The sequence below is a fragment of the Salvelinus sp. IW2-2015 genome, linkage group LG2, assembly GCF_002910315.2.
Source record: "Salvelinus sp. IW2-2015 linkage group LG2, ASM291031v2, whole genome shotgun sequence".
Taxonomy (NCBI): domain Eukaryota; kingdom Metazoa; phylum Chordata; class Actinopteri; order Salmoniformes; family Salmonidae; genus Salvelinus; species Salvelinus sp. IW2-2015.
Window position 1 is genome coordinate 29,921,927 of NC_036839.1, and position 25,730 is coordinate 29,947,656.

Here is a 25,730-nt window from a genome sequence, read left to right on the forward strand (position 1 = left end):
TTCCCCCTGAACAGCTCCTTTATTTCTATCTCCAGCATTATTTACACAATTCAAAAAGAAATATGTGCTAAAGGATTAAAATCACACAATTCTCAAACACACGATAACAAAGACAGATTCATTAAATATAAGAGTGGAGTACTCTGTATACCACCGTATCATCATTACACTTACCATGAACTCTTTTGGAGAGGAAAGTTATTCTCCAAAATAAGTATTGTCAAGACAATGATATTCAGAGTAGTTAGTTGGCTAAAGCACATACAGATCATGGGACCAGGCTAATTAGAAATTGCTTCTCCAAGAGTCTCACAGTCTTTCACTGTGAACTGGAACATTCTTACTGTGTGTTCAGTGGTGAGCTCCTCCCAGGCTGACTCCTGCCCAGGGTTATACTGCATACAGTCGTATACCCTTTTCACACTACTGCGCCAAACCAAGCTGTACTGGGCTTGCCCAGTTACACATCTCCCATAGTTGCTGAACCCATGTTGGAAAGAATAATGTGAAAAGAAAATATGCTGGCCAGCACAGTACTGTTTGGGTGGACCCTGTAGCGTTAAGCAGGCACTGGGTTCTCCAACTCTGATCCTGGATAGCTGCTGGGTGGGCAGTTGGAGACCCGTGCCTGAGTCTAGAGCTGTGTCTGAAATGGCTCCCTATTCCCTTTATAGCAGGGCTTCAAAAGTATTCCACTATAGAGGGAATAGGGAGCCATTTCAGACTGGCCTTAGTAGTGAGATAGAATCATAAAAAGGCTTCCCAGGTGAGGCATCTAATGTAAGGCACTTACAGAGTAGTACAGCATTATATTGTAACACATACTATTTGAACATTTCAATAGAGCTAAATGTTCTCATACGTTGTTGTATTTTAGACAAGGTCCCCAAGCCCCTCAAATACCCAGCAAACACACAACAGGGGTGATATCTTCTGTCCTCGTACCAGCTCTCACATAGCTTCCTCTAACCAGCTTTCACAGAACAACACTACTAGCCTGGTGTTCCAGTCTTTTGGTGCTTTGGCCAACTCCTCTCTGAGTTCCTTCATTGTCACACAAAACAGGTATGGCTTGACAATCAGGCTAGAAGAGTTGGCTACAGTATGAAGCCAGGCTAGAAGAGTTGGCTACAGTATGAAACCAGGCTAGAAGAGTTGGCTACAGTATGAAACCAGGCTAGAAGAGTTGGCTACAGCACACACAGTAAGGGCCTGATTCAATCTGTAGCACTGAAGATCAGCATTACATCATGGATCTTCAGCACTACGGATTAAATCAAACCCTAAATCCTTGTAAAGAACCAAACAACGTTAACATTTCAAATAAAGGAGGGTCCATTTTATCCAAAATAATCTGGGAACTGTAGCCTGGTTGCTGTTCAGCCAATTACATGCCACTCCTTGTATTCATTGTCTTTCGGCAATCTTCAAATATGAACATTCTATCATTATGAGCTTGAGAAGATCAGAGGATTTGATCCTGATTCGATAACCGTCACAGTTATCCTCCAACCACAATGTAATTGTAAATCCGGTTTGCATTTTGAGCTTTAGGAACGTCGATAAGCCAGTCTCTTTGGCAAATGACAGGAGTGGCAAGGAGTGGAATGTTAGCTAAAATGAGGTACCCAGGTGAACTTCCCAGTACTTGTATACAGAGAAATAGGCCTACATTGTCTCGGTGCTGTTAAGTGGACAGAAAATATCACCTCATTTTTAACAGATTACAAATGTGATCTTTAGAAGACACTGAGATACTACTGATTGGTTTCACTCTAACGTGGTGCTGAACGTTCATAACCTCCAAACCACTATCTCACAGTTTTACAACTATAATCAGTTTAAGGCCTAAAGATTGGGATGGATCTGTGTATGAGTGTGTGCACACGTGTGCATGTGTGTGTGTGCGTATGTGTTATGGTAAACTGCTGGTCCTGGTTCTTCTCCATTGGAATCTCAGACGATCTAGGAGGATTTAGTCAGCAAGTTGCTGAGAACTGCAACCAGAAAAGGACACGCTGGGTTAACAACGTACAATCACAACACCGGCAGACTAGTGGTTGATGTGTTTGATTTATTAAGATACTATGTACCTTGGGGATTCGACTGGGTCTCAGCCTCCTCCTTACGGGCACTCTCTACATCCCCTGATGGAGAGACAGGGAATTCATTACTATTTCTCTCTCTCCCTCTCTCTCTTTCTCTCAATGTAGCTGTGTCATTAGGTAGTGTATCTTGGTGAGAAAAAATGTTTTCCCATCTCAAGAGGTTAAATTAAAAAAAGAAGATAGTAAGTGCCTATAAAGTGCCAATTAAAATAACAGGGTTGACAATTTCATCTTAAATCAGCCATAATCCCTTTTTATGACAGGGGGAAAGGAAGCTGGTTGTGTGCAACAGGGAGGGGCAATTGAATTCAAGCTCACCAACATTTTTAGGGCCGATTCGATCAGATCTGCTTCAGCCGAAATCCTCATAGCTAATATTTTGACGGTGTTGGAGGTGGAACTGTGTTAGCGCTGTCAAATCCACAAGCAGATCCCGGCATTATACCTAAAGCGGACACTTCTATTGGCTGCACGAATTCGCATTAAGAGAAATCCCATGCAGCCTTGTTTACAAGTTCGAACACTGGAAGGCTGAAAGAAATCCTAATTATTTTGTTTAGTGATTTTGAATTTGAGCGTCATTATTTATATGTAGCCTACACTTTCTCGTTCTGAACTTCTAATGCCATTGGGTGGGTGTGGCTTCGAGACTATGATCACAAAAGCAGCTGCTCACCAATTTGACAGCTCCAATGCAGTTCCACCACCAACATCAACAAAACATCAGCTATGTGGTTGTTGGCTATCGCTTTTACACTCTGATTCTTATTGAGTCCAGGTCTGAATAGTTCAAACATTTCTAGCCTGTCTATCTATAGGTAACTGAGTTGACGTGTTATGCTCGACCCGTTCAGTTTTCCACCACATGGCCAAAAAGAGTGCTTTTACACTATGATTTGACTATTAGATGTAAAAAAAAATACATAATAATTATGAATAGTTTCACCATATTAAAAAGAGAGTTCAGTTCATGTCACAGGGCAGACCTTAAAATGAGGGATAGAATAATCTGACTGTTAAATGAATCACTAATCACATGACATAAATAATCATCTTCAGAAATGACTCTGTCAAAGCAAAAACATTACCAGGGCTTTACAATACTGGTGAAAACATTGAGAAATGTTGGGATTCAGTGGATTAAAATCTTTCTAGAAGTCACAGAGGGATATGTTAAAACGATTAATTTTGGCACTTAGGCAAGTCTTTATTCATATAGAAAATCGGATTTATTGAATTTTCCATGTGGTCTATATTAAAGGGCTCTTCATTGAATAAATATTGCTGCACAATTTTACTTAAAATGTCAAAGGGACGCAAAAGGTACTCTTTCCGTGGAACGAGCCAGCTACAGCAGCAGACAGTATGTGGTTGATGGTATCTCACCTCCACTGTTCTTGAAACAGAGCTTCTTCTTGTGATAGGTGAAGTATCCGGTGGCAGCTCCAACGATCGCCACGCCGATAGCACACAGAATGCCCACCACCGAGCCAGAGCTAGACCCTATAGAGACAACAGTGGTTATAACACTGCTTATAATGCAGCTTGTTGAAAGGTTCTATTAGGTGGTTATATACAGTATTTTCACAGAAGATATGCAATACTGTACTTCGCAACAAAGATGCAGTGTGATGCTGTTGCATCCATAACCATATGTATATACACTGTTGGGCTCTGCTTGTGTCCAGAGCAGTGGCGTTCCCTATGAAATGTGCTGAGTGTGTGTGACGAGTGTGTGTGAGGTGTGTGTCTGTAACACCAGATACAGCAGAGATTATTCTGAAACATACATCCAATAATTACAATGTGTTACCTTCCACACAACTGTCAGCAGATATGGCTAATAACTCACTATGTCAACAGCTGTTAACTCTGTCACCGCGTCAATCTGACTTCCACATAAGACAATGTAACACGACAGAATACTATCACAACCGAGTCACTACATACAAGAAATAACAACCATAGTTCAAATGAATAGAACCCGTCCCCCCTCCCTCCCTCACACTTCCCTTTTTCACTTTCCCCAATACATTAGTGCAATAAACAAGGGATACTTTGAGAGTAAGCTGTGAGGAAGTTTATTTTCTTTTGAATCTCCCAATGCACCTGCAAACCAACCTCTAGATGACTGAATGAATACCACTGTCAAGTAAACATTACCAACAACCCTCTAGATGACTGAATGAATACACTGTCAAGTAAAAAACCAACCTCTAGATGACTGAATGAAATACCACTGTCAAGTAAAAACCAACCTCTAGATGACTGAATGAATACCACTGTCAATAAATAACCAACCTCTAGATGACTGAAATGAATAACCACTGTCAAGTAAAATAACCAACTCTAGATGACTGAATGAATACCACTGTCAAGTAAATACCAACCTCTAGATGACTGAATGAATACCACTGTCAGTAATACCAACCAACCACATAGAAGACATACCCCATGTTTCCCAGAGGGTCTACCTGGACCCCAGAAGAGTTCTAACTGGAACCAAAAAGGGTATTATGGTGACAGCCGAAGACCCTGTTGGAACCCTTTTTTCTAAAAGTGTACACACATAAAAAATGTTTATTTCCAATGTGTTTATTATATGAGTCATTTATTAATTTCATATTATTTTGATGTGAAGGGGCAGCAACAAAAACTGCACTGTAGTGTACTTTCAGGTTTAATGTGTTGTTGTAGACCTACATGGCTTGTATCTGTGTATGGATGAAAATAGCTTAATCATTAAGTGGAAAAACTGCCTCTGTTCTATTGGACTTTAATACTAGGGTTCATATAACCTGGAGCTGTATCAGTCACCACCCTGTAATACAGAGAGAGAGAGAGAGAGAGAGAGAGAGAGAAGAGAGGAGAGAGAGAGAGAAGAGAGGAGAGAGAGAGAAGAGAGAGGAGAAGAGAGAGAGAGAAAGAGAGAGAGAGAGAATTGTGTTTTGTTGTGTGTGTAGAGAAGAGAGAAAGAGAGAGAGAGAGGAAGATGAGAGAGAAGAGAGAAAAAGAGAGAGAGAGAGAAAGAGAGAGAGAGAGAGAGAGAGAGAGAGAGAGAGAGAGAGAGAGAGAGAGCACTAGACCAAGCCAATGGTCTGAGGCCAAACCACACGACTAGCAACATTGGACACTTTATGGAACACAAAGCCTTCACTATCTCATCCTGGAATATCAGAAATACAGACATTGTCATCCTACAAGAAATATGATATAGAGGAGATGGACCAACTGGTTGCCCTCTAGGTTACAAGAGCTGGTAGTCCCAGCCACCAAACTACCAGGTGTGAAACAGGGAAGGGACTCAGGGGGTATGCTAATTTGGTATAGAGCAGAACTAACTCACTCAATTAAATTAATCAAAACAGGAACATTTTACAAATTCAAAAGGAAATGATCTCAACAGAGAAAAATGTCCTCCTGTGTGCTACCTATATCCCCCCACTAGAATCCCCATACTTTAATGAAGACAGCTTCTCCATCCTGGAGGGGGAAGTCAATCATTTTCAGGCCCAGGGACATGTACTAGTCTGTGGTGACCGAAATGCCAGAACTGAACAAGAACCTGACACCCTAAACACACAAGGGACAAACACCTGCCTGCAGGTGACATTATTCCCCCCCCCATATGCCCCCCTAGGCACAACTACGACCACATAACCAACAATAAAGGGTCACAACTCCTGCAGCTCTGTCGGACGCTGGGTATGTACATAGTCAATGGTAGGCTTCGAGGGGACTCCTACGGTAGGTACACCTATATCTCATCTCTTGGGAGTAGTACAGTCGTGGCCAAAGGTTTTGAGAATGACACAAATATAAATTTTCACAAAGTCTGCTGCCTCAGTTTGAGTGATCAGATGAATTGCAATTAATTGCAAAGTCCCTCGTTGCCATGCAAATGAGCTGAATCCCCAAAAAATATTTCCATTGCATTTCAGCCCTGCCACAAAAGGACCAGCTGATATCATGTCAGTGATTCTCTCGTTAACACAGGTGTGAGTGTTGACGAGGACAAGGCTGGAGATCACTCTGTCATGCTGATTGAGTTCGAATAACAGACTGGAAGCTTCAAAAGGAGGGTGGTGCTTGGAATCATTGTTCTTCCTCTGTCAAACATGGTTACCTGCAAGGAAACACGTGCCGTCATCATTGCTTTGCACAAAAAGGGCTTCACTGGCAAGGATATTGCTGCCAGTAAGATTGCACCTAAATCAACCATTTATCGGATCATCAAGAACTTCAAGGAGAGCGGTTCAATTGTTGTGAAGGCTTCAGGGCGCCCAAGAAAGTCCAGCAAGCGCCAGGATCGTCTCCTAAAGTTGATTCAGCTGCGAGATCGGGGCACCACCTGTACAGAGCTTGCTCAGGAATGGCAGCAGGCAGGTGTGAGTGCATCTGCACGCATAGTGAGGCGAAGACTTTTGGAGGATGGCCTGGTGTCAAGAAGGGCAGCAAAGAAGCCACTTCTCTCCAGGAAAAACATCAGGGACAGACTGATATTCTGCAAAAGGTACAGGGATTGGACTGCTGAGGACTGGGGTAAAGTCCTTTTCTCTGATGAATCCCCTTTCCAATTGTTTNTCTGCAAAAGGTACAGGGATTGGACTGCTGAGGACTGGGGTAAAGTCCTTTTCTCTGATGAATCCCCTTTCCAATTGTTTGGGGCATCCGGAAAAAAGCTTGTCCAGAGAAGACAAGGTGAGCGCTACCATCAGTCCTGTGTCATGCCAACAGTAAAGCATCCTGAGACCAGTCATGTGTGGGGTTGCTTCTCAGCCAAGGGAGTGGGCTCACTCACAATTTTGCCTAAGAACACAGCCATGAATAAAGAATGGTATCAACACATCCTCCGAGAGCAAGTTCTCCCAACCATTCAGGAACAGTTTGGTGACGAACAATGCCTTTTCCAGCATGATGGAGCACCTTGCCATAAGGCAAAAGTGATAACTGAGTGGCTCGGAGAACAAAACATCGATATTTTGGGTCCATGGCCAGGAAACTCCCCAGACCTTAATCCCATTGAGAACTTGTGGTCAGTCCTCAAGAGGCGGGTGGACAAACCGAAAACCCACAAATTCCAATTATTGATTATGCAAAAATGGGCTGCCATCAGTCAGGATGTGGCCCAGAAGTTAATTGACAGGATGCCAGGGCGGATTGCAGAGGTCTTGAAAAAGAAGGGTCAACACTGCAAATATTGACTCTTTGCATCAACTTCATGTAATTATCAATAAAAGCCTTTGACACTTATGAAATGCATGTAATTATACTTCAGTATTCCATAGTAACATCTGGCAAAAATATCTAAAGACACTGAAGCAGCAAACTTTGTGAAAATGTATATTTGTGTCATTCTCAAAACTTTTGGCCACGACTGTACTGTAGACTACTTTATCACTGACCTCAACCCAGAGTCTCTCAGAGCATTCACAGTCAGCCCACTGACACCCCTGTCAGATCACAGCAAAATCACAGTCTACTTGAACAGAGAAATACTCAATCATGTTGCATCAAAGCCAAAGGAACTGAATAATATTAAGAAATGCTATAGAGGGAAGGAAAGCAGTGAGGAAACCTACCAAAAAACAATCAGGCAACAACAAATTCAATCCCTTTAAGACAACTTCCTGGACAAAACATTTCACTGTAATAGTGAAAGTGTAAACTTCACCTAAACAGTATATATGACCTCTCAGCTTCCCTATCAAATAAAAACATGTCAAGTTAGAAAATTAACAACAATGACAAATGGTTTGATGAAGAATGCAAAAACCTAAGAAAGAAATTGAGAAACCTATCAAACCCAAAACATAGAGACCCAGAAAACCTGAGCCTACTCCTTCACTATGGTGAATCACTAAAACAATGCAGAAATACACTACGGAAAAAGAAGGAACAGCACGTCAGCAATCAGCTCAATGTAATTGAAGAATCCACAGACTCTAACCACTCTGGGAAAATTGGAAAACACTAAACAAACAACAACACAAAGAGTTATCTATCCAAAACAGACATGTATGGGTAAACCACTTCTCCAATATTTTTGGCCCTATAACAAAGAACAAACATATACATGATAAAATAGAAACCTTAAAATCAACTATTAAAGACTACCAGAACCCACTGGATTCTCCAATTACATTGAATGAACTACAAGACAAAGTACTGTCACGTTCTGACCTTTATTTCCTTTGTTTTGTCTTTATAAACTATGGTCAGGGTGTGACAAACAGACCATGTATTCGCCCTGCACACCCTAATTGACAAAGAAACAAAACAAAACAAAGACAAAGTCATGCTTTGTTGATTTCAAAAAAGCTTTTGACTCAATTGGGCATGAGGGTCTGCTATACGAATTGATGGAAAGTGGTGTTGGGGGAAAAACATACAACATTAGACAGGGATGCAGCTTAAGCCCCAGCCTCTTCAACATATACAGTATATCAACGAATTGGCGAGGGCACTAGAACAGTCTGCAGCACCCGGCCTCACCCTACTAGAACAGCCTGCAGCACCCAGCCTCACCCTACTAGAATCTGAAGTCAAATGTCTACTGTTTGCGGATGATTTAGTGTTTCTGTCACTAACCAAGGAGGGCCTACAGCCAGCACCTAGGACTTCTGCCTCCAGATTCTGTCATTCTAACCAGGAGGCTACAGCAGCACCTAGATCTTCTGCACAATTCTGTCACTAACCAAGGAGGGCCTACAGCAGCACCTAGATCTTCTGCACAGATTCTGTCAGACCTGGCCCTGTCAGACCTGGGCCCTGATCAGACCTGGGCCCAGCAAGCTGGTCCCGGGGCTCGTGTTCACTCACAAACAGACCACAACCCAATTTTTGATCAACTCCCATACTTATTGGGTAAACCACAACAGCATCAAGCGAGCAAGATTTGTTGACCTGTTCGCAAAGAAAGGGCAACCATGAGAACAAATCATTGTAAATACAACCCATATTATGTTGATTATTTTCCCTTTCTTACTTTAACTATTTGCTCATAATACACATTTGAAATGTCTTTATTCTTTTGAACTTTTGTGAGTGTTATGTTTACTGTAAAAAAATGTTTTTGTTTTATTTCACTTTTGTTTATTATCTATTTCACTTGCTTTGGCAATGTTAACATATGTTCTCCATTCCATAAAGCCCTTAAATTGAATTGAAATTGAGAGAGCGAGAGAGCAGTGAGAGAGGAGAGAAGAGATGGAGAGAGAGAGACGGAGAGAGAGAGACGAGTCAGAGAGGAGAGAGAGAGTCGAGAGAGCGAGAGAGAGAGAGACATATAATCATGGGACAGAAACACCCACAAAAACAATTCAAACAACAATCAACACTTTCTTTACTTTGGTGCAATGGTAATTGTGTGATAGAGTTGGCAGCACAATATGTTACAGCTTGCCACAAGTTAGGGGGAAACGTAAAATGTACTATCTTCTCCATATATTTATAATTATAGTACCTAGACAGTATGGAAACTAGAAACTATTCTACAGTATGTGTCACGTTCTGACCTTAGTTCCTTTGTTATGTTTTATTTTAGTTTGGTCAGGGCGTGAGTTGGGTGGGCATTCTTTGTTGTTTTTCCTATGTTTGTTCTATGGTTGTTTTCCTGTGTCTGTGGTTTTCACCATACGGGACTGTTTCGTTTTCGTTTTGTATCATTCACCGTTGTTATTTTTGTATTCTTAGTGTTAGTATTAATTGAATATGGACACTTACCACGCTGCGCTTTTGGTCCTCACCTTCTTCCAACTACGACAACGTTCAGTAGGAAAATCCTAGAACTATTTCCACAGTATGGAACTAGGAAAACTTATTCCACAGTATGGAACCTAGAACATATCTTATCAGTCATGGCAACTAGACAATATTTTCCCCATAGGAAACTAAATACTTATTCCCTCATCAGTATGGAACATCCAGAACACACATGTGGAGAGACAGAGAGTGAGGGAGCAGGACTCACCTTGAGTTTCAGCTGTGCCTGATTAGAAGAAATCAAATCAAAGAAACAGACATTATTCACATCCACACCACAAATAAACACACACACTTGCACCCCCCCCCCCCCCCCCCCCCCCCGATTTTTGACTATCTATCTTTAATGGGGAAGTGAGGCCTTTACCTTCTGCTTCTGCTGCATGGGCTGGAAAAAGAGAGGGGGGAGGCATTATTCAAACCCAGTCGCTAATCTAGTTGATGCCCTGAAGGTATTTACTGCTATAGAGTTTCTGCTCTAACCGGTCGGAAAAGACAAATCTACATGCAAACACTCACACACACGTACTGTACTTAACCAAGTGTATATTTGCATATGGATCATAGTGAATGTGAGTCATTAATGACTGGAACTCTCTGTAAGCTGCAGCACCTGAAGGCACTAAGGCCTCTCTGTCTCTGGTTCTCATGCATGTTGGAGCATGATAAACCTCCTGAATGTGACTCATTAGTCTATATTAGTCACTTTATTGGTCATAGACCACAATGAGCCCTGAGCAGTTAATATATTGTAAAAGCTGTTTTCTGACTCATCCACAGAGACTCCATATCTAACTGTATATCAGAATGTAATCAATCAGACACAGCGTAATGATGTAGAAATGTTCACATTATTATATCAAGTGTCAGTTTCAGTTAACAGCCATTTGTCTGGTTCTATACTGTGCTGGAGCCAACTCTTCTAGCCCAGTTCCATACCACATGTGTTGTAGCCACTAGCAGCAGTATAAGATACTAACCAACTGAGCCCCCGCTGCGCCTCTTCCCACCCGCGGGTGTGTCTTCCTCATTCTCAGCTATAGCGTCCTCCAGATCCAAATCTCCCCCTGTTTCAGTTCAATAAAACAATGAGTTTTCATTTATCAACGATGTGGTGTCAACTTTAGTGTGGCGTGTAAAGCCAAACAAGCCCTTCCCCCTGAAACACACACATAAAAACACGTGCTTAGTCACACAGGCCGTTGAGACTCGCACCTGTCTTCTCCTCCGTGGGCTCGCTCTCTGCTGGTGTTTCAGGCTCTGCCTCTGTAAAAGGAAGGACTGGGGAGAGGTGAGACAGGTTTTGTCAGGGGAAAGGGAGGAGAGGTGAATAAAGGACTACAGGACTAAAGTAGCATTGCACACTGTATAGACATGTGGTATCTGTGACTCCAGGGTTGTAGGCCTAACTGTAAGAGCAGCAGTGGCAGGTGAGCTAGACCTGAAATGAATAAAAACCAGCTCAAGTCTGACATCAGAGCTTCTCAAACACAGTAAAACTGTGTCTCTACTTCTATAGTATACTAACTTTACTGGTTCATCAGAAAACTGCAGTCTTGTAAATGTAGGGGGGTAAGCGGAAATGTTTGGTACTGAGAGTCCGATTTACCAAAGTAAATAAACCCTTCTTACCTGGTTCAACAGCTTCAGACAGATCTAGTTCATCTGCAAAAAAAACAGACACATAGAAACAGACATAAACACAGAGAAATATGAGCAGCACCTTCAGGCTGCTTTATGACTGTCTGAGAGGCCAGAGTTGTTTGTTCAGTTGGAGCAAATGGGGGAAAACTCTTTAACAAGGAGCAGGTACTACCTGAACTTGTCAAAGAAAGCTATATTTCAGTTTTTCCATTTCAAACGTTTTGTTTTTTTTGGGGCCAAATGAACACCACCCAGATGTCAATGTCTAACTGTAAATATGGTCAGGTGAGAGGTGAGGGTTAAGGGATAAGGGGTGTGAATGTGTTGATGTTGTGTTTTACCTTCGTCTTCTCTTCCAACAGTATCACTCACTACTACACAGCCGCTATAGATTATCATCCATTTCGTCTGATACGTTACAAATTACAATTTGTTGTAGCTAACGTTAGCTAGGTGGCTAGGTGTCTGGTTAAGGTTAGGGGTTAAGGTTAGGGACTGGGGTTAAGATTAGGGTTAAGGTTATGGTTAGGAGTTAAGGTTAGGGTTAGGGGAAGGGTTAGCTAACATGCTAAGTAGTGGCAAAGCAGTAAAATATTTGTAAATAGTTGCAAATGAGCTACAATGCTAAAGTTGTCTGTGATGTTATTCGAACCTTTGTCTTGTCTTATGTAACCATAACAAACATAACATATCAGACAAATTTTAGCTTCACAGATTTACTTTTACCATGTTACATCTAGTCTGAGGCCAGGGTGGAGAGGGAGGGGTGTGTGGGTGTGTATGTTGTTAGGGGTAAACCCAGTACCGATTCATTTGAATTTAATCCGTCAGAGCAGGTATTCCCAGACTGGGGTAATGGCAATGTCGTCGGGGAGTACGCCAAATAAAAATGTGATTCCGATTTTTTTTTTAAGAAAAATAAATAAATAAAAGTAGTAATACATGTATAAATGCAACAGATACCATTAATAAGGGGCTAGAAGTGTCTTATATGGTGAGCTACCTAGTGGCTAGGACAGGCAATCCCCATGCTACTGTGGAGGACTTATTTCTTCCTGCTGCCGTGGATATGGCTGGGACAATGCTGGGGGGAAAGGCCAAAAAAACTATACAGACAACGCCTTCATCAAACAACACTGTTTCACAACGCATCAGTGACATGGCAGGAGATGTTTTGAAACAATTACTGCTTCACATACAAGCCAGTGAATTATATGCGTTACAGGTGGATGAGTCAACAGACGTGGCAGGCCTGGCACAGCTCCTGGTATATGTCCGTTACGTTTATGGGGGGTCAATTCAGGAAGACATCCTCTTCTGCAAACCATTGGAAACCAGGACAACATGAGAGGATATTTTTAAAGTACTGTACAGCTTTGTGACATCAAATGGACTTTGGTGTTTAAGATGTGTTGATATCTGTACTGATGGCGTAAAAGCCATGACAGGGAGATATAGTGGAGTGGTAACGTGCGTGCAAGCAGTTGCTCCCGACGCCACTTGGGTGCACTGCAGCATCCACCGAGAAGCTCTTGCTGCCAAGGGAATGCCTTGACAGCTTGAAAGACATTTTGGACAATACAGTGAAAATGGTTAAAGCAAGGCCCCTGAACTCTCGTGTATTTTCTACATTATGCAATGATATGGGCAGCGACCATGTAACGCTTTTACAACATGCGCTGGTTATCAAGGGGCAAAGTATTGACACGAGCTTAAAGTTTTCTTTACTGACCATAATTTTCACTTGTCTGACCGCTTGCATGATGACGAGTTTCTTACACGACTGGCCTATCTGGGTGATGTTTTTTCTCGCCTGAATGATCTGAAACTAGGATTACAGGAACTCTCCGCAACTATATTCAATGTGCGGGACCAAAATTGAGGCTATGATTAAAAAGTTGAACCTCTTTTCTGTCTGCATTAACAAGGACAACACACAGGTCTTTCCATCAACGTATTATATTTTGCGTGCAAATGAACTCAAGCTTACGGACAATGTCAAATGTGATATAGCGAAGCACCTGAGTGAGTTGGGTGCACAATTACGCAAGTACAATCCCAAAACGGATGACACAAACAACTGGATTCATTATCCTTTTCATGCCCTGCCTCCAGTCCACTTACCGATATCTGAACAAGAGAACCTCATCGAAATTGCAACAAGCGGTTCTGTGAAAATTGAATTTAATCAGAAGTCACTGCCAGATTCCTGGATAGGGCTGCACTCAGAGTTTCTTGCCTTAGCAAATCGCGCTGTTAAGACACTGATGCCCTTTGCAACCACGTACCTATGTGAGAGTGGATTCTCGGCCCTCACTAGCTTGAAAAGTAAATACAGGCACAGACTGAGTGTGGAAAATGATTTAAACTGAGACTCTCTCTAATACAACCCAACATTGCAGAGTTATGTGCATCCTTTCTAGCACACCCTTCTCATTAACCTGTGGTGAGTTATTCACAATTTTTGATGAACAAATAAGGTTCTATATGTAAGATGGCTAAATAAAGAGCAAAATTATTGATTATTATTATATTATTATTTGTACCCTAGTCCTATAAGAGCTCTTTGTCACTTCCCACGACCCGGGTTGTGACAAAAACTCACACTCATTCTTATGTTTAATAAATGTATCGTATCGTGTGTGTGTGTGTGTGTGTGTAGCAGGCTTACAATGATGGCAAAAAACAACATTTGAGAGTGTGCTGACCCTGGTGCTGGAGAGGTACACAGCTGGAGGTTGAATGTTTGAAGGGGTATGGGACTATAAAAAGTTTGGGAACCACTGCGTTACAGGATAGTGCCTTGAGGTCTACACACTTGCACGATCACAGTGTTAAAGTGTTTGGATTTACAGTTTAAGACTGCTTTCAGAACACTTTCTCTAGCCTTGCATTCCAACACACATTCTAAAATTCTTCTGTGTCTTCTGTCTGTCTAGAATAGAGCTTGTACAGTGTCCTACGAGAAGTTCATCGGCTAGAATGTCAGAATATGTTACTGTGGCTGGCTGTTGACTCTGTGTCGATCAGATTCCTCAGGAGGCCAACTAAATTGTACTTGACCCTCCCCACCCACTTCACCTGTAACTCCATCCCCTCCAATTCAGTTTTCGAAAAAGTAAGGACAAACGGATCCAAGAACTCAAACCCAAAGCTATAGAGCTAAATGAATTGAAACTGGTCCTATACACTTATATGCAAAGATCATGAATGTACTGTAGGCATATGGGGTGTTTGACCTGCTGTGTGTGTATGTGTGTGTGTGTGTTTGTGTGTGTGTCTGGCTCACCTGGTTCAGCCTCAGCTTCAGGGGCTGCCTCTGCTTCTACTGCTGGTTCGTCTACTACTTCTGTGTCCTCTTCCTCTGTGGCCGGAGCCTCCTCAACTGTCGGAACCTTTTCCTCTGTGGCCGGAGCCTCCTCTTCCTCTGTGGCTGGAGCCTCTTCTGCCAGAGCGTCTTCTTCTGCCAGAGCCTTCTCAACTGTCGGAACCTCCTCCTCTGCAGCCTCCTCCTCTTCTTCTGCCGGAGCGTCTTCTTCTGCCGGAGCCTCCTCAGCTACCAGGGCCTCCTCGGCAGCTACTTCTTCTGCAGGGGCCTCGGGCTCTGCTGCTTCTGCCTCTGGTTCCTTCGCTTCTGGCTCAGTAGCAGGGTCTTCTGGAGAGAGGAACAGACTTTTCCTTTAGCCAGCAGCAGTGTACATCATCACATTTTATGACATCACAGATAAATATGACAGGTCTACTCTAATGAGCGTGTGTGTGTTGCAGTCAGAGGGGGCTGTGACATTCCCCTATTGTATGTAAGGTGCAGCAATGTGCCAGAGAGTGTAACAGCGAAACAGCAGACAACCTTCTCACTTCAACCCTCTTATTTCTCTAAACCAGGCATGGCCAGCTGGTTCAGGAGGGACACAGTGTATGCAGACTTTTGTTCAAGTCCTGCTTCTGATCCACCTCCTGATTCAACTGGTCACACTGAATAGCTGATCAGTTGAAGGTGTTCAAGCTGGGTTGGAACAAAAGCCTGCACACTCTGCAGCCCTCAGAGACTGGAGTTGCCCTTCCCTGTTCTAGAGAACAGAATCAATAGTCAAACACAATCCAACATCAACAATGACCAAGGCAGACAGACTGGCTTGTCATCTTATGTGTGTACTGTACTGTATGTGAGAGTTTCGGCAGGAAACGAAAGACTACTGTACCTTAAACATACTGTACATACGTGTGTGTGGGGGAACCACAAAAAATGATACAATGTGTTGTTGGTCTCATGTGATATTAGACATTTTCTAAAGCTGTATGACATGAGAGAACCTATCCTGAGACTGACGCAGTGCCAATGCCTTTCCCCTAGTCCCATGTGTGTGTATATATGACATGCCAGAGACGCAGCCTTCCTTCTATGATATGTTCTGTGTGTGTTGGTGTGTGTGTGTGTGGTGTGTGTTGTGTGTGTGTGTGTGTGTGTGTGTTGTGTGTGTGTGTGTGTGTGTGTGTGTGTGTGTGTGTGTGTGTGTGTGTGTGGGTGTCGTGCGTGCGTGCGTGCGTGTGTGCGTGCGTGCGCGTGCGTGCGTGTGTGTGTGTGTGCGTGCGCGTGTGTGTGCGTGTGCGCGTGCGCGTGCACGTGCGTGTGTGCGTGTGTGTGCGTATGTGCCTGCATGCCTGTATGCGTGGGTAACCTTGCCCTCTCTGGTAACAGCAGGTAGTCAGTACAATGTGAGGTGGTTGACAGGTGATATGTTCCAGTTAGTTAGAACATTGTGTTCTCAGGTATTTCTATTGTGTGGTGGCGTGGAGGGACCCTGTTGTTGTTTTCCCTGTTTCAGCTGGCCCTGTGGAATAAATGCTTTTGGCCACACAAAACCCAATGGACAAAAGTATAGGTCACTATGGGGAATAGGCTGGCATTTCAGATGTACCAGTTGTTTTGAGTATCTGGAGGGTCACAGTAGAATCCAGGTGGCTCACAGCAGAGAACCACTGATTGTCACGACTTCGGCCGAAGTTGGTCCCTTTCCTTGTTCGGGCGGCGTTTGGCGGTCGACACCACCGGCTTTCTAGTCACCACCGATCCATGTTTAATTTTTGTTTTGTTTTGTCTTTATCATACACACCTGGTTTCCATTCTATTAATTATGTTCCTTATTTAACCCTCTGACTTCCCTCTCTGTTTTGTGCGTTATTGTTGGTCATGTGGGTTCGTGTTGTTAGTGCTCTAGATTATTGTGTTTTTTCCTTGTTGGAACTTAACTGATATGCTGAGTAAATTTTGGACTATTACTCATATTTGTGTCCTGCGCCTGACTCTGCATTTTTTCCATTCACCAACACCCTCACAGAATAACGCATCAATATGGAGTCAGCAGGTACAGCCAGCCCTCCTCTCCCAATGGAGGAGCGTGTTCAGCAGCAGAGGGTTTTTTCCTGTCAACCCATCAGCACCTCTCCAGCTCCCACAACAACCGACCCAGATGTCCACACCTCCTTCATCAGGATCCAGTGGGATTCGGCTCTCGCTCCCGGGAGCGTATGACGGAGCAGCTGCCGGGTGCCAGGGGTTCCTACTCCAGCTGGAGCTCTACCTGGCAGCTGTCCAGCCGGCCCCCTCGGGACGCGAGAGAGTGAGCGCCCTCATCTCTTGTTTGACTGGAAAAGCACTGGTCTGGGCCAACGCCATCTGGGGAAGAGAAGGCCCGACGTTGGACAACTACGAAGATTTCACCCGCCGCTTCCGGGCGGTTTTCGATCATCCACCTGAAGGGAGAGCGGCGGGGGAACGCTTGTTCCATTTAAGACAGTGGATGAGGAGCGCTCAAGAGTTCGCTCTGGACTTTAGAACTCTGGCCGCCAGCACAGGATGGAATGAGCGGGCCCTGATCGACCACTACATGTGTAGTTTACGCGAGGATGTTCGTAGGGAGTTAGCCTAAAGGGACACCACCCTTAACCTGGACCAGCTGGTGGACCTATCCATCCGGCTGGATAACCTGTTGGCCTCCCGCGGACGTCCAGATCGGGGTCCGTCAGTTCCATCCCCCAGCACCTCTGATCCTACTCCGATGGAGCTGGGAGGTGCTGCTATGAGGGGGACCGGAGGGGGGACCATTCCCTGCACCACCTGTGGCCGCAGAGGACAGACTGTTGGTCGGTGCTGGGGAGGTTCCCCAGGTAATCGAGGTGGCAGGCGGAGCACTGGTGGAACATCTCAGGTGAGCATGCACACACCTCACCCAGAGCTCCCTGTTGCACACATGTGGTTGTATATAGCATTTCCTGAGTTTTCCCAGCATTCCCAGCATAAGGCGCTAGTAGATACAGGCGCAGCTGGGAACTTTATTGACCGTACCTTTGCACTTAGTTTAGGGATCCCTATTGTTCCTGTTGATGTCGCCTTCCCTGTAAATGCCTTAGATAGTCGTCCTTTGGGGTCAAGGCTAATCAGGGAGGTCACAGCTCCACTCCGTATGATAACGCAGGAGAATCATGAGGAGAGAATTTGTCTCTTTCTGATCGACTCTCCTGCGTTTCCTGTTGTGTTGGGCCTTTCCTGGTTGGCCTCTCATGATCCCACTATTTCGTGGCAACAGAGGGCTCTCAAGGGATGGTCTCGTCAGTGCTCAGGGAGGTGTGTAGGTGTTTCCTTAGGTGCCACTATGGTGGATAGTCCAAACCAGGTATCCACCATGCACATTCCCCCCGAATATGCCAATTTGGCACTCGCCTTCTGTAAAAAGAAGGCGACTCAATTACCACCCCATCGACAGGGAGATTGTGCGATAAATCTCCTGGTAGACGCTGCACTCCCCAGGAGTCACGTGTATCCTCTGTCACAGGAGGAGACGGCGGCTATGGAAACATATGTCACCGAATCTCTGGGACAGGGATACATTCGGCCTTCCATTTCACCTGTCTCCTCGAGTTTCTTTTTTGTGAAGAAGGATGGAGGTTTGCGCCCGTGTATTGACTATCGAGGTTTGAATCAGATCACGGTAAAATAAAGTTACCCACTACCTCTCATAGCCAGTATGACAGAGTCATTGCACGGGGCGCAATGACCTCAGGAGCGCTTACAACCTGGTGCGTATCAAGGCGGGGGATGAGTGGAAGACGGCATTTAGCACTACATCTGGGCACTATGAGTATCTCGTCATGCCGTACGGGTTAATGAATTCTCCATCAGTCTTCCAATCCTTTGTAGACGAGATTTTCAGAGACCTGCACGGGCAGGGTGTAGGGGTGTATATAGATGACATTCTAATATACTCCGCTACACGCGCCGAGCATGTGTCCCTGGTGCGCAGGGTGCTTGGTCGACTGTTGGAGCATGACCTGTACATCAAGGCTGAGAAATGTCTGTTCTTCCAACAGTCCATTTCCTTCCTAGGGTACTGCTTTTCAGAGTCAGGGGTGGAGATGGAGTATGACCGCATTTCAGCCGTGCGTAATTGGCCGACCCCAACCACGGTTAAGGAGGTGCAGCGGTTCTTAGGGTTTGCCAACTACTACCGGAGGTTTATCCGGGGTTTCGGTCAGGTAGCGGCTCCCATTACCTCCTTGCTGAAGGGGGKACCGGTGCGACTGCAGTGGTCAGCTGAGGCGGACAGGGCTTTTAGTCAACTGAAGGCTCTGTTTACCTCGGCTCCCGTGCTGGCTCATCCTGATCCCTCCTTAGCATTCATAGTTGAGGTGGATGCGTCCGAGGCTGGGATAGGGGCTGTGCTGTCTCAGCGCTCGGGTACACCACTAAAGCTCCGCCCCTGCGCTTTCTTTTCGAAGAGGCTCAGCCCGGCGGAGCGAGACTATGATGTGGGGGACCGGGAGCTGTTGGCTGTTGTCAGGGCTCTGAAGGCGTGGAGACATTGGCTTGAGGGGGCTAAACACCCTTTCCTCATTTGGACTGACCACCGCAATCTGGAGTACATTCGGGCAGCTAGGAGACTGAACCCTCGCCAGGCGAGGTGGGCCATGTTTTTCACCCGCTTTGTTTTCACTCTATCCTACAGACCAGGTTCCCAGGACGTTAAGGCAGACGCACTGTCCCGGATGTATGACACGGAGGAGCGGTCCGCGGTTCCCTCTCCCATAATTCAAGCTTCTTGCCTGGTGGCACCGGTGGTATGGTGCCAACCAGGATGTGGGTAGGTTTCTGCGGTCATATTGCCAGGACCGGCCGGGGGAGTGGTCGGTCTTCATCCCCTGGGCGGAGATGGCCCAAAACTCCCTTCGCCACTCTTTCACTAACCTATCCCCTTTCCAGTGTGTGCTAGGTTATCAGCCGGTCCTGGCACCTTGGCATCAGAGCCAGATCGAGGCTCCTGCGGTGGATGAATGGTTTCGGCACTCGGAGGCGACATGGGACGCTGCTCATGTGGGTCTACGATGGGCCATCAGGCGGCAGAAGGCGAGTGCTGACCGCCACCGCAGTGAGACCCCGGTGTATGTCTGGCTCTCGACCCGAAACCTGTCCCTTCGCCTGCCCTGCCGGAAGCTGGGTCCGCGGTTTGTGGGGCCATTTAAAGTCCTGAGGAGATTGAACGAGGTTTGTTATAGGTTACAACTCCCCCCTGATTACCGTATTAACCCCTCGTACCATGTGTCTCTCATCAGGCCGGTGGTGGCTGGTCCGCTCCAGCAGTCTGAGGTGCGGGAGGTTCCTCCGACCCCTCTGGACATCGAGGGGGCCCCGGCGTATACTGTGCGAGCCATCATGGACTCAAGACGTCGGGCGAGAGGCCTTCAGTACCTCGTGGAGTGGGAGGGGTACGGTCCGGAGGAGAGATGCTGGGTGCCGGTGGAGGACATCCTGGATCCACCATTACAGCAGGAATTTCACCGCCTCCATCCAGATCGCCCTGCGCCTCGTCCTCCGGGTCGTCCCCGAGGCCGGTGTCGTCAAGGGGGGGTACTGTCACGACTTCGGCCGAAGTTGGTCCCTCTCCTTTTTTCGGGCGGCGTTCGGCGGTCAACGCCACCGGCTTTCTAGTCACCACCGATCCATGTTTCATTTTCGATTTGTTTTGTCTTTATCATACACACCTGGTTTCCATTCCATTAATTATGTTCCTTATTTAACCCTCTGACTTCCCTCTCTGTTTTGTGCGTTATTGTTGGTCATGTGGGTTCGTGTTGTTCGTGCTCTGGATTATTGTGTTTTTTCCTTGTTGGAACTTAACTGATATGCTGAGTACATTTTGGACTATTACTCATATTTGTGTCCTGCGCCTGACTCTGCATTTTTTTCCATTCACCAACACCCTCACACTGATCTAGAACATTCTACGGAACCACTGATCTAGAACATATACTGCTGCTCCTGTCTCTACATGTAGACCTGGTCTGGCTCTGAGCTGGGTGTAAGGCCATGTCCAAATACCTGTACTTGCGTTCTAAATATTAGCCATTTTGGGAATGCGAAAATAGAATGTTTATAGGATGTAATTTAAAAAAAATTGAGTATGATATAAATGCAATGATGTCATACTAATTTCAGCCTCTCATCTAGTAGAATTCTCTGCACACTATTGAGGAAGAGAATCGTCTTTTCAGACCCATGTGTGTTTGACAACAACTGATAATCAAAGAACGGGACGGAATGTAGCAAAATGAACGAATGGCAGGAAACAACATAATTGTGCATTAGATGTCACATTCTCAGTAGGATGAGCCTAGTATGCTGTTATTTGTTTCTTACTGAATTTGTTTTTTACTAAACAGTACGTTCTAATAGTATGCAGGACGATTAGTAGACTGTATGTCGTTTTCGTAAGTAGTAGGCAAGACAGATTTCGGGCAAGGCCACTAAGTCATCTGGTCTGGCTCTGAGCTGTGTGTGTATGCATTTGTTTGTGTTGTTTAATCTGTGTTTGCATTTGAAAGGTGTAAACACACATACAGTGGGGGATCATCTCTCTCTCTCACACACACACACCCATACACACCCTCAATAATACACACACACTCCTACACACTCACCCACCCACCCACCCACTCACACACACACATAGACATAACCCTAGGGGAATGAGAGAGGCTGAGACTGGTTCTGAGTGTAGGGTGTAGTCTGCAGCTGGGCTGGATTGGGTTACTGAGGCAGCGCCCAGCCCTTTAGTACTGACACACACACACACACACACACACACACACACACACACACACACACACACACACACACACCTGTCTCTTATACACATCTAGATGTGTATAAGAGACAGCACACACACACACACACACACACACACACACACACACACACACACACACACACACACACACACACACACACACACACACACACACACACACAACCCATTCATCATCTACACACAAACCAGCCTACACCCAAACAGAGCCCAGAGCACCATGACACTGTGAAAGACCAGAACTCATCTCATGTGTGATATACAATATCTCATGTGTGATATACAGTAACGCCGTGTTCCAGCAATATGTTGGCACACTGAGATCACAGTATAATGTGAAGTTTTCATTAATGAACTGGCTTCAGATCAGAGTCTCCTGAGGGGAGGGAGGTGTGGCAGCCAGGACTCAGACTCTCTCTGTGGAAAACAAAAACTATTATTTCACGACATTAACCAACATGACTTAGGCCAGATGAGACTGTAGTAACTCTTATATCACATTAATACCAGGTCACAATCATTCTTAAAGCCAGATGCCTGTAGCCCTGCTAGTTGTGGAATAGAGATTGGTCAAAGGACAACACACAGGCCTACTGGTAAGAGATAGTACAGGATATATGGGTACAGTGATAGAGGGAGACAGACAGAGAGAAAAGAGAGAGTGGAGGGAAGAAAGAGAAAATGTGTGAAATAGAGGAAGGGTGACAGAACATGGACACGTGTTTGGTATCTCAGATTGTTCTGTCAATTCTCACATAGAAACTTAATTGGGAGGAAGGATGTTTGACATGCTTTTTACATTTGTATCACAAACCATTTTCTAGACAACCATGATAAAAGTGGCCATTTTAGGCCCTTTTAGATCTATACATGACTCCTGTAAGACCCTACGATCCTTGAACTATACATGGTACAGACAACATCTTGGTGCCATTATACTCCTTATGGTGTTCTCTCAAATATGGAGTGTATCTGGATTCTGAAATATACATTTTCACATTCTTTTATTCAACATAAAAAATATGAATATTAATGATTTGATTTTGCTTATAACAATATACTCCTCAAACACATCACATTTCCAGAGTGGGCTCTCTGCTATTTTAATTGATATGACCCATTTTATACAGAGAAATGTACATTATAGGCAGTGGTGGGAAAAGTACTACATTCTCATACTTGAGTTAAAGTAAAGATACCTTAATAATAGAAAATGACTCAAGGAAAAGTGAAAGTCACCCAGTAAAATACAACTTGAGTAAAAGTCTAAAAGTATTTTGTTTTAAATATACTTAAGTATCAAAAGTAAAAGTAAAAGTACAAATAATGTAAAATTACTTATATTAAACAAACCAGACGACACAATCTTCTTGTTGTTTTTGTTATTTGCAGATACCCAGGGTCACACTCAAACATTCAGACACCATTTAAAAACAAAGCATTTGTGTTTAGTGAGTCCGCCAGATCAGAGGCAGTAGGGATGACCAGGGATGTTCCCTTGATAAGTGTGCAAATTGGGCCATTTTCTGTCCTGCTTAGCATTCAAAATGTAACAAGTATTTTGGGTATCACGGAAAATGCATTGAGTAAGAAGCACCGAATTTTCTTTAGGAATGTAGTGAAGTAAAAGTATAAAGTTGTAAAAAATATAAATAGTAAAGTAAAGTACAGATACCCAAAAAAACGACTTAAGTAGTCCTTTAAAGTATTTGTACTTAAATACTTTGCACCACTGATTATAGGTCATTAACCAATCACAGCATTCCTTTAGGATTTCACATTCAGCAAGTCAGCGGCAGAGAGGGAGTTTCCTTTGAATCTATTTTCCCATTCACTGTGTTGGTGGTGCTCATATAATGTATCATACCTTCAGAATTAGCAGAGAGCCCACTGGAAATGTGATGTACTTGTAGAGTATATTGTTCCAAACAATATGTATTCAAATTAACTAAATCAAAAAGGGTCGTTTTGAGATATTAATATTAATATGTTTAATGTTGAATAAATTAATGTGAAAAATTGTATTTCAAGATCAAGAAACTCCATATTTTAGAGCACACTATAAGGAGTATAATGGCTCCAAGATGTTGTCTGTATCATGTACGGTTCACATATCATTGGGTCTTACAGGAGGTATGTATAAAAATAATAATAAAAATGGTTTGTGATACAAATGTAAAAAGCATTTCAAATATCCTTCCTCCCAATGTTTCCATGTTAGAATTGCTAGAACAATCTAAGATACCAAAAATATCTTCAGATTCTGCTGGCATGGACTCACCCTACAGGAGTAGAGAGAAAGAAAAAAGAAAGGAAGAAAGAAAAAAAGGCAGAAAGGAACAGAACATTGACACAGACAGAGACAGTAAAGGGATCGATCACATTATCCACAACCCACATGACTACATGTCCAGTAGGACACACCCTATGGGACACTCAATTAAATGAATTTTATAAAGCCCTTTTTACATCAGCATTTGTCACAAAATGCTTTATTAAACACATTTTTACCAGTGTACACACATTATAGATACATGCAGTAAGACTATACTGTACACGCGGTAGGCCACACCTTATAAAACTATAGAGCTTTGGGCCAGTAACCAAAAGGTTGTTGGATCGAATCCCCGAGCTGACAAGGTAAAAATGTGCCGTTCTGCCCCTGAGCAAGGCAGTTAACCCACTGTTCCCCGTGCCTGAGGACGTGGATGTCCATTAAATGCGGAAGACACATTTCAGTTGAATGCATTCAGGTGTCCCCTTTCCCTTATATACATACAGTATAATGCATATCTACACACCAACATCATATCAGGCTAAATAAATGATGCTATCTGGCACATAGCCTACTGTGTGTATTTATAATGATAAATCAGAGCAGGTTTATCAACATTATTTTTGTTCTGCATATCAGCCTCAGGTAGAGATAGACAGAAAATGATTGAGGATGTATGTCATAGAAGTAGTGGGTGTAAAAGGTGTGAGTACTTGACTAACTTGTCTAAGTAGAAACAGAAACATAAAGCACCATAAGATGAGTTGTAAAAGTGCTTACCAAAGTACATTAGTGGATGTAAAAGTTCTTACCTTGTGTCTTGGCTCCAATCACTAAACTGCCCAGCAGGAGAATCCACAGGTATGACATCATGGGAACACAGTGTGCTGAATTACAAGCTGGAGTTTTAGACTTCTCTATTGAATAGTGAAAATAATACAAGTAGTAATGATTATGTTTCTGGTAATGTAGACTGGCTATGTGTGTGATGTGATTATAGTTTCATGTTGCCTCCTCTGCTGCAGCTCCAATCTTCGTACACCTTATTTTTCTCTGCATGGAACCAACTTTAACGGGCGTGTCTTTCTCCCAGCCACACCCCAGACATAAACTGTATTGTTCCATCAGACACCGTGTGCTGTAAACACGTGCCTGGCAGCGAAGGAGTCGCGTAAATTTCAAGGGGAATGGAAGGGGATTGACTAATTGAAAATCTGTTTTCATAAACCTGCAATAACCATAGTGTGGATTGAAATCTTTATACGATGTCATGTTATTTGTGAGTAGAAATATGACATTGTGGCCCTTGTGGAAGAAAGTACTATCGAACTGGAACAGTACAGTGACTTTTGAGAAAAGTACAGACAATATGACGCTGAACCATAGACACAGGACAGATACTCGCAGACAAACCTGTAGTTTAGTGGCCCAACTCTACGTAGCCTACCTGTGTAGTGACGATACCTATATGAGAGTGAGACCAGCGCAAATGGATGGTCTATTGTCGCCATCTAGTAATTCATAATGGTACTGAGATGAATTAATACGCTGAATTGGTGCGTGCTCTTATAATATGGTCATTAACGAAGCCCAAACTGACACCATGCTGATCATTGTGTTTTATTCATATGGATTTTCTATATATTCTATGTATAGAAAATAGGAAATCATATGTACATGGAACCAAAATATAAACACAACATGTAAACAGTTGGTCTCATGTTTCATTAGCTGAAATAAAAGATCCCAGAAATGTTCCATATGAAAAAAATGCTTATTTCTCACAAATGTTGTGCACAA

The 25,730-nt window shown here is 43.9% G+C and overlaps 1 protein-coding gene across 1 annotated transcript; it reads right to left on the reverse strand.

Annotated features, from left to right (window-relative positions):
- Positions 1–24,996, reverse strand: LOC111977983 (uncharacterized). Its single transcript, XM_024007750.2, has 10 exons — positions 24,743–24,996; positions 14,806–15,171; positions 11,505–11,537; positions 11,088–11,153; positions 10,853–10,939; positions 10,240–10,260; positions 10,081–10,098; positions 3,495–3,611; positions 2,094–2,147; positions 1–1,997 (listed from the first exon to the last, which is right to left on the reverse strand). Exons 1-10 carry the CDS (start codon positions 24,801–24,803, stop codon positions 1,966–1,968), a joined length of 855 nt encoding a protein of 284 aa, XP_023863518.1. The 5' UTR covers positions 24,804–24,996; the 3' UTR covers positions 1–1,965.
- Between the last annotated feature and the right edge of the window lie 734 nt (positions 24,997–25,730).

Bases quoted from the DNA above. Each gene is read 5' to 3' on its own strand.
- LOC111977983 (XM_024007750.2), bottom strand. From the start codon at position 24,803: ATGATGTCATACCTGTGGATTCTCCTGCTGGGCAGTTTAGTGATTGGA. The intron at 15,172-24,742 runs GTAAGAACTTTT...TCCTCTCTCCAG, and splicing joins GATTGGAGCCAAGACACAAG to AAGACCCTGCTACTGAGCCA. The intron at 10,940-11,087 runs GTGCGAGTCTCA...GAACTGAAACAG, and splicing joins GCCCACGGAGGAGAAGACAG to GGGGAGATTTGGATCTGGAG.